The sequence below is a fragment of the Zootoca vivipara genome, chromosome 13, assembly GCF_963506605.1.
Source record: "Zootoca vivipara chromosome 13, rZooViv1.1, whole genome shotgun sequence".
In the NCBI taxonomy this organism is placed as follows: Eukaryota; Metazoa; Chordata; class Lepidosauria; order Squamata; family Lacertidae; genus Zootoca; species Zootoca vivipara.
In genome coordinates, this window is record NC_083288.1 from 39378382 (window position 1) to 39396546 (window position 18165).

General features: G+C 47.0%; 1 protein-coding gene across 1 annotated transcript; it reads left to right on the forward strand.

Annotated features, from left to right (window-relative positions):
* Positions 1-829: 829 nt before the first annotated feature.
* On the forward strand, positions 830-12686 carry LOC118094317 (zinc finger protein 345-like). Its single transcript, XM_060281768.1, has 3 exons — positions 830-974; positions 4035-4965; positions 11857-12686. The coding sequence occupies exons 1-3, from the start codon at positions 887-889 to the stop codon at positions 12623-12625; spliced, it is 1788 nt and encodes a 595-aa protein (XP_060137751.1). The 5' UTR covers positions 830-886; the 3' UTR covers positions 12626-12686.
* Positions 12687-18165: the final 5479 nt, after the last annotated feature.

Genomic DNA, 18165 nt, shown 5'->3' on the forward strand with positions numbered 1-18165 from the left:
TGTTATATTGTATCATATTGCATTGTTTTAATTAGTGTTTTGTAGTAATTTTCTTTGTATTTATGAGCAAGTTATTAACTCTGCACCACTCTGTCAGCCGTTTCACCCTCCTTATCAGAGATGAGCCCGATCACGGTTGTGTCATCTGCAAATTTGACAACCCTATTTCTAGGGTGAGCCACTCTGGGCGGCTTCCAACAGAAAAATGAAATAAAATAATCTATTAAACATTGGTTACAGGTAGGTAGCCGTGTTGGTCTGGATCGAAGTAAAATAAAAAAAATTCCTTCAGTAGCACCTTAAAGACCAACTAAGTTTTTATTTTGGTATGAGCTTTCGTGTGCATGCACACTTCTTCAGAACCTGAAGAATTCTGAAGAAGTGTGCATGCACACGAAAGCTCATACCAAAATAAAAACTTAGTTGGTCTTTAAGGTGCTACTGAAGGAATTTTTTTTATTTTACTATTAAACATTAAAAGCCTCCCTAAACAGGGCTGCCTTCAGATGTCTTCTAAAAATCTGGTGTTCCTGTGTTAGTCCTAAACATATTAGAGGTATAAGGGCTTAGGGGTGGGGGGGTTAGGGGTGCGGATAACTGCCATGGAAGAAGAGCTTAGAAACCCAGACAACCCTTTGTTGTCTACGTATTCCCTTCCCAGGACGGTGAGGCGGAATCTTTCTGGAGAAACGATGCGGGCTGCAACCTTCTGGAGGAGACAGCGGCGGCGGCTTTGTCTCGGGGACGCGCGTGTCGCAGCCCTCGAGTGGCCTCTGTCCTTTTAACCGCCGCAAATCCGACGCCGCCTCCTGGCACTGCGGCGAGCGAGCGGAGGGATGGGAAGGGGAGGGCTGGGCGGCGCCCTCCCGCGCAAGGGGAACGCCTGATGCCAGGATGGGATTTCCTGGGGACGGCCTTCGACGGGGCACACGGCCGCCTCTTGCGCCCGCAGTTGGGGGTTTCCCGGGAGTCTGGTGAGCGATTGCGAGCCTTCCTTGGGGGGGGGGCTGGTGTGGGGGAGGGAAGTGGGGAGGATCGGGTTGCTTTTCCGGGTTGGGGGGGGAGTTGCTACTGAGAAACAATAGGAAGGGGACAGGAATCGCGCTCTGCAGTCGCCTGGAGCTCTGCAAAAAAAAAAAAAGAGGGAGGGGATGGGGAAGGTTGTTGCTTGATCCTCCCCCGCCCCCGGTCTTCTTAGCCTGCACTGCAATCTCTTTGGAGGCCATTGCACGGAAACGCACCCCAGGACTTTGTTTCCCTTTCCCGCGCACTCCCTCCTTTTCCACACACACACACCCAACCTCACCCCATCTCAGTGATCCATGCGTGCAGCGCTGTGGGGCTGGAAAGAAGGGCGGGTAGGGGTTGTGTGGTCTTGCCCACCCTCTTCTCAAACTGGGGTGGCAGTCGCTTAAGGAAGGCGAGGAGAGGAGAGGGCAGGAGTCGTCTCTAGGGATTGATCCTCATCCTGTCGGTGGCTTTCCTTGATTTCCCGTCTCTGGCGATCTGTGGCTTCCCCTCTCCCTCTATAGGGGGTGGGCGTGCGCTGTAAGTATCGGTTTCATATTTTGCTCACAAAACCGAGCTGGTTTGTTTGGATTTCCCCCCCGCCCCCCCCGCTCTGGTCTGCTTCTTCCTTTCACAGTGACTCATTCTCTTTGAACTGCCGTCGTTGGCGGAAGCCGCAATTTGATATGGCGGGGTCAACCAACAGCAGGGAAGTTTTGCAGCTGGCTTCATTGTGGCTTGCGATCAGGGCAAGTGATTCAGAGGACACGGTTGCCGTAAGCGGCGTGCAGAACAAAACAAATGGCTAGCCATGGGCCGTGACATGCGAATAGGCCTTCTGCATTAGCTCCATTTTTAACTCGCTGTTAGGACCTCCTGCCCTGTCAACCTACCGTAGTTGATCGCAGAGGGTTCTATATATTTTTTTATTTACTCTAGCCTTCTGATTGTTTTGGTTGCCTTTTTCCGCACCTTTTCCAGCTCTACATGCACGTTGCCAGCCACCCTATGCTAGCCTAGCTTTATTTACTGTGACTAATACCTATGCAATTATCTTAATGACTGGTATTATGTTTATAGTAACTATAGAAAGTTCCACAGGCTATATGTTCTGAGGAATTGCACATTCATGATTGATTGTGTGTGTAGCAATAATTGTTTTCCCCTACATTGAAACATGCTTAGAACAGAGAGTGGACATGAAATCTTGATTCTGCATCTCTCACTAGCAGGTTTTCAGCTCAGCAAAGTGTGTTTTGCTCTTCTGGATGGCCCAGGTTGATGGAAATTATGTCCCAGAATTTCAGATTTCTGAGGATGGGGAGATCCCAAGGGGAACAATCTTTTCAGGTGAGAAATTGGGCATGATCACACTGTATTATTGACGAAAAATTATAATGCAATTATATAGCCCAATTAATTCACTCCAGATTGACAGATTCACTTCAGTTCTCTTAAAATAGGTTAACGGAATCATTGCCACAGGGGAATATTCACTTATTCAGATTTTTGGAACATAGTTTGTATTGTAGTCCTATTACAGAAATGTTAGTCTACTACACACCTCAGGAACACACAGTCATTTCTTTGTAGTGGTGGTGTTACTAATTCTCATTTATTATTATTAGATTTTACACTTGTCCTTCACCCATAAGGTCCCAGGGCAGGTTGCAACAACATAACATATAAGATTAAAAGCAGTTTTAAAATTTGCAATCTGAAGAATTGGGTCTCCCTCTCTCGTGTCAAAGGCCAAAGTAAATAGTGCATGTTCAGCATATGACTGTATATACTGTACCCAACAGTGAATCCCTCCTTTAATTTGGCTGAATAAATACTTGCACATGTATGTGTGGTCTGTACTTTGTGCTCCAAACCATCCCCCAAAACATATTCTATGACCTGGATGCCCATACAGTGGTACCTCGACAACTGAACGACTTGACTTCCGAAGGTTTTGACTTCCAAAGTCGACAACCCCGGAAGTCTTTTTGCGGCATGCACAGTCGACGCATGCACAGAAGCGCGATTTCGCGCTTCTGTGCATGCATCGACTGTGCGTGCCGCAAAAAGATTTCGCGCTTCACGCATGCGCAGAACGGGTGCTTCAAGAACCGAAGACTTTGACCTACAAAGACAGCCGCGGAATGGATCGTCTTCGTAAGTCAAGGTACCACTGTATTCTGAAATCAGAATGAATTATGCAAACTATGCATGCCTATGCATAAATACTAAGTTTTACATAATTTCTTCTGTTTCTGGGGCTGAAGCTTTGCTAAAAGATGGAATTTTTGATTAAGAAGTGAAGAAACACTGGGGGGAAATTAAATGAGGAAATTGAGATGTTTCCAAGCTCCTTTTCAAAAACTATGAGCAGTAGAAACTTAGTTTTTGCTGGTTGTTGCCAAATCCAGTGCTAGACAGAAAATGCAAAGGTTTCAGCTGAACTCCATAACTTGTTTTTAGTATCAGTCTTCAGCCCTGGAACATGTGTGGTATTATTAGACTTACCTTTGAGTATATGTATGTTCATGTTCTATCAAATATTATGTTTAATTACATGTTATTCTTACCCTTATCCTCACTACAGCGAGGGAGGTTAAGCTGAGAGAGAGCGATTTGATCAGCCACCCAGTGAGCTTTCAGGCTGAGTGTAAATTTGACCCTCGATCTCCCCGGTCATAGTCCATCCCTCGTAACAATTACATAACAGTTGTATACAACTGGGAATAGGGTGCACTGCAAGATATCAGGAGCTGCTTCCATGGTGGGAGCCCCAGCATCTCCCCTTACGACCCACCCACCTCCTACAGTTCTTAAGCAGGGCATCAATCTTGCGATCAATTTCCTGGTGTCAGCTGATTGGCTGTTTTTCACATGACAGAAGCCTGAGCAAAGTGAACAACTGGTCTGACGTAGCCTGGGATTTCCTAATCTCTGATGGCAACTTGTCCTCAATACCGGCAGGGAGCCAAGCTTTCTAAAGTACATATGGGGCTGAGATGCTAATAATATTGTCCACACAGGTGACGGGATGGTGAACGAGGAAGTGGGATTCCTTCCCAATGCGGCAGCTGTGGAAAATGCCCCCCGAACCCTTCAGAACATCTGCCGGGTAAACCCCCCGCCGTTCAGGCGTCGCCGCAGGAGATCGAACGCGCCGGCCATGGGGGGTTACATCAATGCCCTGGGCATCTTAGAGGCCCCGCCGAGCTCGCCCCGGCGTGCGCCCGAGAGGCCTTTCCACTGCACGGATTGCGGGAAGAGCTTCTCTCAGAGCTCCAACCTGATTGAGCACCAGAGGATCCACACGGGGGAGCGCCCCTTCACGTGCAGCGAGTGCGAGAAGAGCTTCAGCCGCAGCAGCACCCTGGTGGAGCACCAGCGCACACACACCGGCGAGAAGCCTTACACGTGCCTGGAGTGCGGGCGGGGCTTCAGCCGCAGCAGCACCCTGGTGGAGCACCAGCGCACCCACACCGGCGAGACGCCCTTCCCGTGCCGGGAGTGCGGGAAGGCCTTCAGCCGCACCTCCAACCTCATGAAGCACCTGCGCACCCACTCCGGGGAGAAGCCCTACACCTGTGCCCTGTGCGGCAAGTGCTTCTCGCTGAGCTCCAACCTGCTGAAGCACGAGCGCACCCACTCCGGGGAGAAGCCCTTCCCCTGCGCCCTGTGCGGCAAGCGCTTCAAGAAGAAGACCCACCTGGTGTCCCATCACCGGGTGCACACCGGGGAGCGGCCCTACCGCTGCGAGGAGTGCGGCAAGTGCTTCTCCCAGAGCTCCATCCTGATCGAGCACCAGCGCATCCACACCGGGGAGAAGCCCTACAAGTGCGCGGACTGCGGGAAGGGCTTCTGCGTCAGCTCAAACCTCATCAAGCACCAGAGGATCCACACGGGGGAGAAGCCGTACACCTGCTCGGTCTGTGGCAAAGCCTTCCGCTATAAGCCGCAGTTCACCCGTCACCAGAAACAGGCGCACCCGGCTGAGGAGGAGCCGGTGGCCACACTCGCCTTGCACCCCTGGGAGGAGACGCCCCCTCTGCTGCAAAATATCTGAGAAAGCATAGAGCAGGGCTGCCCTGCAGTTTCTTTATGATAGTAGCCCCTTTCACTTGCTTCCTGTCTCTCCCTCTAGGCCCCTTTAGAGCTGTGTCCCAGGCCTCTTTGACTAGCTTTAGCTCCTTGAACTTAAGAGCTTCTGATCGGACTCTCTACTTCATTCCTGCATTGCAAGGGGTTGGAATGGATGACCCTTGGTGTCCCTCCCAGCTCTACACTTCTATGATTCGACTCTGCTCCCATCAGATCTCTTCCCTGATCGTGACGGGCAGAGCTCACCCTGGCCATTTATGTGCTCCACCGTAGGTTGAGGTTGAGCACTCAAATTAAGAGTCCCAGCACGCACTTGTTGGAGCTCCAGAGCTTTCTCCCAAGTCCAGTGTTCGCTGTCATGGTTCTCATGCCCAGCATATGTAGCCATGTTGCAGGTGTGTGAGCAGTTGCACACCTCTGGAGAGTAGTACTTTCCTCCAGGTCACTAGGTGAAAAAGCATTAATCAAATGGAAGAGAATGGTTCTTTTTCTCCTGGTACTAACAGCAGAAAGTGGTCCAGTGAGCTAATGCTCTCTGTGTGCTAACCTGCCAATCTATCCTACTAGTTGCCTAACCCCTGCTTCTATGCTCTTCTCTCTCACTCACTTCATTCCTCTGCCTCCTCCTTACTCTTTATTACTCCTGCAGAGTATGCAGGTCCGTTTCACAGCCTGGCCCTGCTTCTCAAGACTTCTAGCTTGGCTTGCTGCAAAAGTGAAACTGGCAAAGGGCTTCTATACGCTTTGCCTTCAAGCCAATCAGTTTCAGCTCCCTGTGATAGGACAAAAGAGTGCTCCTCCTTTGTGTGCTGAAGCGCACATCGTCCCGCCTTTGGAGCGAGAGCGGGAGATCTTTGGCCCTCCAGCTGCTGCTGAACTACAGCTCCCATCAGCCCCAGCAAACATGGCCAACAGCTGGTGGTGGTAGAAGGGCCAAAGCTTCCACACATCTGCATGAGAGCAAAGGTGCAGAACCTGCTCTCCCCCCCCCCCCCACAGCTTCCGTCATCCCCAATCATTGGCCATGCTGGCTGAGGCTGTTGGAGTTCAACATCTGGAAGGCTGCAAGGTCCTCAACGCTTCTTTAGAGGGAGCAGGGAATTTGAGTTGTGATTTCTAAGACTTTCCTGGAGAGGCTTCAAGATGAATGTGACCTCCCTTTTGGTTTCTCTCCGGGTCCCCTCTTTGCAGCTTGCACTGGCGTCCAGTGTGGGCACTGTGGGGAGTCGGGTCATTCACCATCCATGATGCCAAGGACACTACCGGCAACAACATGCACACAATCACATTTCAGATAGCACTTCAAATCAAAATGCCCCTGTGAGCTGGGCATGGAATGACATGTTCCCAGTGACAAGCAGATTTGAAAAATAAAAATAAAAATGCAATATCCTCCTAACAAAAAGCACTTCCCCAAGGAGTGAGGGGTTTGGAGCCCTCACACCAAAGGAGAAACTCAACACACATTTGTTGTGCTCGTGAGCATCCAGACTATCCGGACAGTCCCCAAAGCTTGACTTAAGCTTCTCTCCTTGTCAGCAGCAAGGAGATTTTATTAAGAGCATTAAACAAATGATGTATTGCTGCCTTAAAGTCATAGAGCAATTCTGAAAGAGTTGTAGTGTGAGTTGTGGCGGAATGGTGCCTGATGATGATTCTGGTTCATCATGGGTTAATCTATCACTCCCATTATAGGCAGGTGTTCCCTGGGAGGCGGAGCTAGAGGGGATTCTAAATGGCAGTTGGGGAGTTGGGGAGAGTGGAGTGTTAGAAAGAGATGCAGGAGCTGTGTTAACAAGTCTGTGTTATATGAAAAGAAGATATGTGCTTTTAAGAACCAGAGAAATTCATGTTTATAAGTTAAATAATAAAGTTAAATGTGCTTAAACGTTCACTGACTCGGCAGTGTCTCAGTACCTTCAGAGGTGTGACAAAGAGGGGAGAACAAAGCTTTCCTGTGGAAGAGGAAACTGTTTGCTTTTTCTCTTGTCATACAAAGGGCTGGTTAGCGAAGCCGAAGGAGCCACATAGTTGCCTAAGAGAGAGGTACATTGTAGCAGTAGGGATCCCAGGGAGGGAGACCCCACTGGTGGCAATAGGTTTCGAATGCAGTGCCTGAGGTACCCTGGAGATAAGTCCAATTTGGACACTGGAGGTTTTTTCTCCTGTTTGTAAGGAAGCACAGGGAGAGCCTCTGATGTTAAAGCAGTGAAGGGGGGGATCCATCACATGAGTCTGTAGCAGCCCTGGTCTCCTTTGGAAGGAAGGGCGGTATATAAAGAAAAAAAGAGGGAAAGAGCATAAAGTTCTCATGTACCATAATACCATATGGTATTACTCATACCATAATAAATCAATTGGTTTTTAAGGTGCAACAGGCTCTTTGGTTTTATTTTTTGACTCCCTTTGAAACTGTGTTTTTATTCCATGTACCAACTGCCCTTGAGAAAAATCAATTGTGAACAAATTGTGTATACTTAACCCCCCTTCATTGTAAGTTACCAAAATAAATGTTTTCACTCAGCAGTTCATTCTTGACCATCCTTTTGTCTAACTGTTTTGTGTAGGTGGAAGAGAGGAACATCCAAAACATGTGGAGAATCATACAATCATACAAAGCTGTCATGTGTTCTCCCTTGTAAGACCTACAGTCACTGAGGACTCTTCCATGAAGCAGCTCCATTAATTTATTTATATACACCACTTGATCCAAAATAGTTTTCTAAGTGGTATGGAAGTATGTTTATTTATTTAAGTCATTTATATAATGCTTAATTTGCATTTCTAAGCAGCATACATAAAAGTAAATCACACATAGTAAAACAATTAAAAGTCGCCGTAAAGGTAATGACTACCTCAAAATATAGAGTCTAACGACCAATTATGCAAGCATTTAAATAAAAACAGTTCAAATGTTTAATAAAGTAATGCTGTTAAAATAACACAGCAATTAAAACGAGTGGCTCAAGTGTTCAATGGGATTGCTGTGTAAATGGGAGTGCCATCTTGAAAAGCAGTTAAGAAGTTGGATTTCTTGACTGAAGGTCACATACAAATACTGTAGTAGTAAGGCAAGAACTCAGGCCGCCATAATAATGTATCCCTGTTGATGGTTCAAATGATACAATAGTTTCAAATAATAATCTCTTCTGTGGTTGGATTTTATTATAGAGTTTATAGTACGTCAGATGAAGTGTATATACCAGGACTTGCTGATGAAGAATCTCCGAAACAGGGCCCTCTTCCAACCACAGAAGAGACTATTTGAAACTATTGTATCATTGAACCACCAACAGGGATACATTATTATGGCGGCCTGAGTTCTTGCCTTACTACGATTTGTATGTGATATTGAAAAGCAGGACATTTTTTAAAATTTTTAACACTTTCATTTAACACATTTACGGTATATTTCACCTTTCTCCCAAGTCAGAATTCAAGGTGACTTGCAACATGTAAAAACATCAATGATAAAATACAGATCAAAATAAAGAAACTAGTTCAAAACAATAATTAAAATGCATCAGGATGCATTCTGATTATTTTAGAGACCAACTAAGTTTGTCATAGGTATGAGCTTTCGTGTGCATGCACACTTCTTCAGATACTTTTCGTGCATGCACACGAAAGCTCATACCTATGACAAACTTGGTTGGTCTCTAAGGTGCTACTGGAAGGAATTTTTTTTTAATTTTTTGTTTCAACTGTCAGACCAACACGGCTACCTACCTGTATCTGATTATTTTGTTCATTAAATTTGTTTACTGCCCTTCATCCAAAGACTGGCTTGATAGGTGATGCTCACGCAGCTGCTGGCAAGCTCAAGAGACAGGGCCTTTTTGGTGGTGGTCCACAGCTGTGGAACTCAGTTTCAAATTACTTGCACCTTGTTCAGGCATTTAAGCAAAACAGAAAGACCTTTCCCTTCACTCCTACCTTCAATAAAGGCTTTGAATGGCTTAACCAGAACAGTTTCCCTTAGTAGCATATTCCTTTCTGAAGTGCCTGCATTACTATTGTTGATGTGCATCCACAGCTAAACATTTTTTTAAAGCTAAACTATGCAGCTTATAAAAATATTCTTAATTAGACAAACAAACCAAATATATATGGCACCTCTTGCGTTTCAGCAGGAATTGCACCAGCAAAAAGGGGAAAAAAGCACTTTGCTTCACAAGAAGCTGGTACTATTATTATTTATTCATTAAATTTATATATTGCCCTTCAGAGATCACAGTGGCACAACTTTTACTTACTTACTTACTTCATAAACTGCCCCTTCATCTGAATATCATATATCTGCTATTTTCTCTGACGGGGGGTACAGATAAAACAGGTAATAGCTAAAAAACGAGGGTGGGTGGGGAAGGAACAAAAACTACAAAACAGTTAAACGTTAATAGAATCGAAAGTAGGTAGATTGATCGATTAAAACGTACAGATAATTTTTTAAAATAATTTTTATTAATTTTCAATTTTCGTCCAATAATAGCCTCATTATAACAATGCCAAATTATAACACAGTTACTAATACCAGTCATTCAAATACCAAATTATATAATTTAGGTCCCCCCCACCCCCAACCTGCGTGCTAGAATTTAAGGTTTGGTGATTTTCTTTATTTCTATGTCCCGAAATTCCTGTTTTCAATTACATTCCGGTCAAAACAATAAAATCCTTATGCAACAAGTGGAATATTAATAAATCATTTATCGTACAGATAACTAACGGGGGCGGGGGGAAGCTTCCCCAACCCTAACCTAGTGGATTCCCCTTTTTAATAAGAAAGAGGAGGACCTGTTCATTCTCTTAGCTACGTGGATATGGCAAACAACGGCTTGCTTTGTTTCATTTGGCCGCCTAAAACACGGGACCACTTTCCAGGATCTGCGCCCCAGACAAAAGCAACTTGGGGGCCCAGGAGGCTCCAGGCCTCGCGCGTTCCCTCCGGTATCCCGGCAACCGCCTCCAGGACCCCCCCCCTCCTCTCTGGTCCAGGTTCCCTCTGCATCACGTGGACGCCTGTGAGGATGTGACGTCATCTCTGGGCTCCCTCCTCCTCCGCTGGCGTTACCGACTCGCCAGCCTGCAAGGTTGTGGCAACTGCTGCCCGCGGGTGGCTTTTTTTTTTTTGCAACGGACCTCGCTTCCGTCTGCAGTGGGGAGTTCGTGAGAAAAGTCTCCCGGAAGATGGAAGGGGAGAGCTCGCAAGGTGCGGAAGGGAGGGAGAAATCCCCCGACCAAGGTAAGTAAGGGGGGAGCAAATCTCCGTTAGGGAGCAACGTTGGGAAAAGAAAAGGGGTGCGGTGGGGTGCAGCCAGAAGCCCAATGTTAGGTTGCAATTTAAAAAATAAAAAATTCCCCGAGTGAAGGGTTCGCGATCGCGATCGCGTTCTGCCCCACCGAACAAAACAAAAAAAGGAGCAAGCAAGCGAATGCCTTTTTTTCTGTTAAAGGCAGCTAGTGTCGAAATTCTGGAAGCACAAGCTTTCTGAGTTGCACAGCTATGGTCGGACAGTGTTCTTGAAACTGCCAACGTGAGTCTGACCAAACTGTGGGAGGCAGTGGAAGACAGGAGTGCCTGGCGTGCTCTGGTCCATGGGGTCATGAAGAGTCGGACACGACAAAAAGATGAAACAACAACAGGTGTTCAGGACAGAAACATTATATGAACATGCATGAATGCATAGATTTTAGGGGGTATCTTACACGCCCAGGTTAATGGAGATGCATGGGATAAAAAGAATATTCAGCTTAATCCATTTTGTGTGAGCAGTTATACTGATAAGCTAGGCAGTTTTAGAGATGCACAGGATCCTCTCCCCCCTCCCAAGACACTGTACTGTGTTATTAAAAGTTTCTCAAGATTAAGACTGGCATTTAATTTAGTGATCTGATACAGGTTCATATTTTAGCAACCCAGGCGATCAGGGGGGTGGGGGTAAAGTATAAGCAGTGATAAAGAACATAGACATATGGCCCTGAATGTTCTCTCATCCTAGGGAAAGCTCTCTGAGCACTGTAAGCTGGCATGTCAGTGGCTGAATCTCAGCACCCTAAGGTAGCTTTCCATAGTAATGTGTCAATGGCTTCTTTGTTCTCAAAAGGGATATTGCAGTGAATATTCTTCACTACCTAGATCACACATCCCCAACTGCAGCCCTCCAGATGTTTTGGCCTACAACTCCCATGATCCCTAGCTAACAGGACCAGTGGTCAGGGAAGATGGGAATTGTAGTCCAAAACATCTGGAGGGCCAAAGTTTGGGGATGCCTGACCTAGATAGTCAGTTTCCTTCACAGGTTCTACTTCTGCTTTGTTCCTCTCAGCAGATGCTGGATTTGAAAGCCAGGCGGAGGCAGAAGATCTCAGAATAGAAGCCCCTGAAGGAAGAGGAGAGATGCAGGTGCTGGAAATGACTTTGAGCACTGAGCAGAGAGGAGAAGCACCAAAGAGCAGCAGAGGTGCTGGAAGACACCTGATGGACCGAGATGGTGAGGACACAACAGAGGCCGAGCCACATCCTCCAACCAGTTCCCAGAGTCCAAATGACTGCAACAGTCAGCCAAAGGTAGAGGAACAGAGATGGAGGAGCCAGGTGAGAAAGCGCCGGGCAAAGGAGACTTCCTATGATCCTCCAGGTTTTATCAACCTTTTGGGTATCCTGGAACCTCCTCCTCCCCCTGCCCCCCGCAAGCCGGTGGTGAAGCCCTACCACTGCACCGAGTGCGGGAAGAGCTTTTCGCAGAGCTCTGTGCTCATTGAACACCAGAGAATCCATACCGGGGAGCGCCCCTTTGTGTGCAACGTGTGCGGGAAACGCTTCTCCCAAAGCTCCACCCTGATGGGGCACCAGAGGATCCACACCGGCGAGAAGCCCTTTGCCTGCCCCGAGTGCGGGCGAGGCTTCAGCCGGAGCTCCGCCCTGACAGAACACCAGCGCACCCACACCGGCGAGACGCCCTTCCCATGCCGGGAGTGCGGGAAGGCCTTCAGCCGCACCTCCAACCTGGTGAAGCACCTGCGCACCCACTCCGGGGAGAAGCCCTACACCTGCACCCTCTGCGGGAAACGCTTCTCCCTGAGCTCCAACCTGCTGAAGCACGAGCGCACCCACTCCGGGGAGAAGCCCTTCCCCTGCCCGCTCTGCGGCAAGTGCTTCAAGAAGAAGACCCACCTGGTTTCCCACAATCGGGTGCACACCGGGGAGCGGCCCTACCGCTGCGAAGAGTGCGGCAAGTGCTTCTCTCAGAGCTCCTCCCTCATCGAGCACCAGCGCATCCACACCGGGGAGAAGCCCTACAAGTGTGCCCAGTGCGGCCGAGGGTTCTATGTCAACTCCAAGCTCGTCAAGCACCAGAGGATCCACACGGGCGAAAAACCCTATGCCTGCTCTGCTTGCGGGAAGACCTTCCGGTACAAGCAGCAGTTCCCACGCCACGTGGCCCATGTCCACCCTGGGGAGGAACAGGTGTCTGTGCTCACCTTGGGCCCCAGTGTTAACGTGCTGCTCTCATAGAGCTTTGGGGCTTCAGGTCCTCCGGCTTCCAATGAAAGGCATCCTGCAGTGCCAAATTTGGTAACTCTGTAGCCTGTCCGGTCTAGCCTCTCATTGTGAAGCAGCTCCTGGGACCTCCAAGGGTCATTCTAGTGGCATAAAGACAGTCAGTGGCTCACAAGACTCGTTCCATCTTCTGTAGAGGAGCTGTTTCCTGAAATGATGAGGGTGAGCAGCATTCATGGCTTGTCATTGGGAAAGGGGCTGAAGAAATCAAGGCCGCTTTGCTTCAGGGGGGTCCCAGACTAGTGTAAATATGCAGTAGCACCAAGGACAGCGGTAACCTGAGATCTTGTTTCAGAGGGGAATCTTGACCACTGCAGTGATTCCGTGACTGCCCATGCATTGTTTTATGAGGGGTATGGAGCGCAAAACGGTTCACTACTGATACTGTGCCTTTCCGTTCCGTGAGGGTATCCCTGGTATCCGCCAGCAGCTCCCTTGTGTCATTTCTCCTTTCTGTCTTGTTTTGAGGAAAGGCAAAAGGATTTCACGAGGGCCTCTTTTTCTCCTTTTCCTTCTTAGTTTGCAGTATTGCCGCATAAGTTAGGCAAGTGTGTATTTCCTAGGCCTTGTTTCATTTCTCAAGGAAAGGCAAAATCATAGTGTGCAGTTCTTTACCATATTATCTAAGAGACAGCCAGTTAATCTTTCAAGAACGTTTTTTTCCATCAGTGTTGTGAAGGTCATTCTGAGAATGCATTTCTGTTGTCAAATGGAGGAGAACAGCAAACGAGTTCTGAGGTAAAAACTTCTACTGGTTTTAATGGTGATGGGGCCCCTCTGTTTGGTATTCAAGGTAATCCCTACATAGCCAGCATGTGAAATACTGAGGGTATCCATCTTGGTTGAGAGAAAATGCATTTTGACTGTTAACAGGTCTTTAGGATAACCATGGTAGCCTCCAAATGTTGCCCAGTTCTCACTGCGCGAGTCCAACTGAGTAAGCCATTCTTCTAGATCAGGCTGGGGGACCTTTTTCCAGTCCCAGGGCCTCATTCCTTCATGGACAACCATTGGGCTGCAGCATGGAAGGGAGGGCTGCAACAGATGTGACTAGATTCCAACCAAGCAAAAGTCACCAAGAAATGGCACACGCACAAATGTACTTTTCAGTCCAGGCAAGTAAGAGACATTATAACAGTTAAAGAGCACATTCCAATCTGACCAACATGGTCTGGGAAGTCTCAAGGGTCAAATAGAGATGACTAGAGGGCCACATTTAGGGTCAAAAAACAGCAAAGTGTGGTTCCCTCTTTGTCCTCCTGGCAGACATAAAACTGCTAGACAAACAGAGTTACCTTGGGGTGGGGAGGCAGAAATTGGGTATGATCCTGTCCAAGCCAAACACATCAAGTTCCACCTATTTCAGGAGAGAGGAGTTCATTGTTTCTCCCACTATAATCACAGACTTTAAGTTGTTAACTTTGGCTGGATTGTGAGAATTAGGAACGTAGGAAGCAGCCTTATACTGAGTCAGAGTATTGGCCCATCTAGCTCAGTTTTGCCTCCACTGACTGGCAGTGGTTCTCTAGGTCAGTGGTTTTCAACCAGTGTGTCATGGCACCCTGGGATTCCTTGAATGATGGTCAGGGGTGCTGCAGGCAACACTGGCCTCTGTCCCTCTTCCCTCCCTCCCTCTGATGCCCTCTCGTGTCTCTGCCTCCTAAAGGCTTGCACAGCTGTATGTTGCGGCAGCCCTGGCTACAAGCTCCCTAGGTGAATGGTGCCTTTGTAGCTGGCCAGAGGGTGCTTCCCAGGCCCCTGTGGGGCAGTGTGAGGAGGTGCCTCTCCTTGGGACGGGACGGGGGAGCTCAGAGACCAGGGGGCAGCAGCTGTGGCTGCCTAGATCATGCATCCCCAAACTTCGGCCCTCCAGATGTTTTGGACTACAATTCCCATCTTCCCCGACCACTGGTCCTTTTAGCTAGGGATCATGGGAGTTGTAGGCCAAAACATCTGGAGGGCCGCAGTTTGTTGATGCCTGGCCTAGATGATTCCCAAGGAGAGGGGAGAAGAGAAGCTGAGGGAACACTCCACAGGGAGGGTGTTTGAAAAGGGGTGAGAGGCTGCCCGCTCTGCAGGCAAGAGGTGACATAACTGGGCTCCTGAGCCCCACAGGGGTGTTGCAGAAAGAATGTAGTTGGTCAAGGGAGCCGTGGACCCAAAAACATTGAAAACTTCTGCTCTAGGTTTTCAGAGATGCCCGGGGAGTGAACCTGGGGCCTTCTTTATGCAAAACAAAGCTCTGCTGAACTAAAGCTCTTCCTCCCTTTTATTATTTTCTCCCCCTTTTCCAAAAACTCATTTGAGCAAGAAGTCACTCCTGCATCCCTCACTTAATTGCATTTAATTGAGGAGTTTGTCCTTTCCAGCAGAGAATTTCCTTGAATCACAAAGATCTTCACAAGGTCAGAATTTCATGAGGACTAGGATGGAAAAGCCAAGCTGTTCTACAGTTGAATGAATAGCAGGCATGCAAACCCTAAGCCACTTACCTGGAGGTCAGTTCCACTGGATTCCAGCAGGCAGCTGTGGTGAAACCACCACAGGGTGAGTATTAAATGCTCAGACGTACCTCAGACAACCAGTGAAAGCAGACTTCACTGTGTTGGGTAAGACATTTGAAAGATGGAGTGAGCTAAGTGAGTAGCAAGCAATCATGGCCATCTGCAGGGGGAGGGCAAGGGCGGCAGCTGTTCCCCCAGATGAGACAAACTCTCCAAATTCCCAGCTTGCGTTAAAAAAATAGAAGCACTTGAGGAACCCAAGATATGAGGCAAAGCACGTCAACACTAGGCACTGTCTTTGGTGGTGAGTTGTGGTTTTGTTTTGTTTTTGAGAAAGTAGATTGCCCCTGCCTTTCAGTGTTTTTAGCCAATGAATGAGGTCATAGTCGTGATAGACATTTGGGAAAGCAGAGCTGGCCAATTAGACATAAAGGAGGCTAGAGTGAAACACCCATTGTCGAGGCCAGCCTTTCTAAAATAGTGTTCAGCAAAACTCTGAGGTTCCACAAAGCAATCTAAGAGACAAGTTGTAATGATGGGCATGCATCTCAGCCGCAGCCATTAAGTGCACTGCTGAAGCAACAGTCTTGGGAACTGTTATTATTTTTATTGTTGTTGTTATTTATTAAATTTGTATACCACCCTATACCTGCAGGTCTCAGGGTGGTTCCCTTCCCTTTCTTTCTTTCATTCCCTTGCAATTTCCAGGGGTTATATTTCAGTAGCACCCAACAGCACAGGCAGGGCTGTATGGCTTCCCTGGCTTCTAATGCCAGGCAGCAGAGCCAATCTGCCACTCCTCACTGCCTTGCCTCCTTCTAGGTAACCAGGATTAACCAGAATTGGGGAAATGTCCAGGGAAATCCAGGCATTAACAACAGTGTCGTTTTTGCCAATTTCCCTTAAAAATAGCTCAATAATGTCTTTTTCACGATTTTGAACCCAAAAGCTCAACAACTTTGCCCCCCAAAAGTTCAACTTTTGTGTCTGGATTTTCACTTTTTGAAATATGGCAACCCTGGGTAAGCATCCCACTATCCTTCCAGCACTGACCCTCCAGTGGTCTAGCGTCGGGGGAGGGGGGCCCATGGCCCTGGGCGCGAAATTCTGAGAGGATACAAGAAGGCACCCCCAGGACAGCTGAATTCCACCGCTTCGTGTAATTTATTCTGTAGTCAATTTTGAGGGATTGACTCTGCTCATCTCCTTATTTTTCTGTGCAAATCCAAATTGGTTCAGCAGATCTGTGAGTAAATGTTATAGTCAGCAATTGAAGCAATAAAGAAATCGACACAGGAAGCTGCATTACACTGAGTCAGACCATTGGTCCATCTAGCTCAGTACTGTATACTGACTGGTCGACATCCTAAGATGTCACACAGGGATTTCAAGGATTTCAGACAGGGCACATTCCCAGTACTACCTAGAGATGTCTAGGATTGAACCAGGGACCTTCTGCATGCAAAGCAATTGCTCTAGCCATGCCCCTTCCACCAAATGGCATGATGCTCAGTTGCCCAGATTGTGAAGCTAACAAATCAAAAAGAAGATAGACAAGGCAATTCCTACAAGAGATCTGAGAAATGTAGCCAAACTTGACATAACAGCACCTGGTCAATATGGAATCAGATTCCAAACATTTTACTCCAAAATAATCAAAGTATGTGTTTAATAACACCAACTTAAGCCTTATTTTAATTTCTGCTGGCTCTGTTAATAGGAAGCAATAGAGGTACCTACTTTCCCATTTAAGTGTGTTAGGTAAAAATAATAACAACTTAATTTACTTAGTGTTATCCTCCACAAAAGAGTAAAAAGGCTGTGTGGAATATCTGCCCTGTGTGTTTTAATAGTTTTGTACTGACTGTGTTTCAGACTGTGACTGTTTTCTTTCTAACCGCCCCCCCCCTCTTAATGGCTCATTAAAAACCATAATTTCACACAACCTAAATGTTCTGGCTTTGTCTGCAGCGCAGGGTTTGTTCTATCCACAAATAACACTGCATTTAGTTACAAGGGGGCCATTGGGGTGCATTCTGGAACAATGTATTTGAGATATATTGTGGGAGGCCTTCGAGCAGTAATTCCCAACTGTTTACTGTAATTTTAAAAGGTCTCCTGTGAAATCAAAGTACACACACATGCCTACTGTGGCTCTGCATGATATATGATTTTGGATTTCTCTTCCAGTCCGCCTTTATTCAGGGCAGGTAATCCAGGTCTTTGTATGTATCAGAATTGACTGGGCATTAAATCCCCGTTTCATTATTTGAGATACCTGCATCCCACTTTTCTAGTTCAGACGGAGGTGGCTAATATCAACTTTTTAAAAAAAAGCACACAGAGCTATGAAGCATAGAAATACAAGAGATAGAGCCATTGCACACCTTCAGAGGAAGGTGTGTGTTGCATCTCTGAATGAGATATGCTCTGGACTTTGCTTGCTCCACTCAAGTTTCAGCTGGGAGGAACAAGGTTGGGTAATTTGCACTGGATGTGACTGCCTCATACAAGCGTACCCAGTGCAGAGGCTATGCTCTCTTACCCATCCTCTGGGAAGGCTGCCTGTTGCATCTCTGTGAGTCACTGCGCTACACTTGCCTCCTCCATAACTCCTGAGCAGGGCCGGATTTAGCTTTGATGAGGCCCTAAGCTACTGAAGGGGTAATGGGGCCCTTTATATGTCCAGCTGTCCTTTGTCAACAACAAACTGTGGCTGTTTTTTGTTGTTGAATAGGTATCTAAAGCCATTTACACATAACAAAATATGTGCTTTATCAAAGTAATTGTTGAACTGAAATACAATTAAGAAGAAGTATATTAATAGTGAAATACACTTAAGAAGTATATTAATAGTGAAATAATTATTAAGCTCTAACTTAAAATGATTTTTTATTCATAACAAACTTAATAATGCAAACACACTGGCATTTGGCAATAACAAAAGTTCCTTTAGAAGCACAATTTACAAAGACTCTAATCTAGTCACTG

What these genes read in the sequence shown, in the direction of transcription:
- LOC118094317 (XM_060281768.1), top strand. Translation starts at nt 887, where the DNA reads ATGCCAGGATGGGATTTCCTGGGGACGGCCTTCGACGGGGCACACGGC. An exon ending in GGGGGTTTCCCGGGAGTCTG is followed by an intron (nt 975 to 4,034) that starts GTGAGCGATTGC and finishes TTGTCCACACAG; the next exon opens with GTGACGGGATGGTGAACGAG. An exon ending in GCCTTCCGCTATAAGCCGCA is followed by an intron (nt 4,966 to 11,856) that starts GTTCACCCGTCA and finishes CTTTTCGCAGAG; the next exon opens with CTCTGTGCTCATTGAACACC.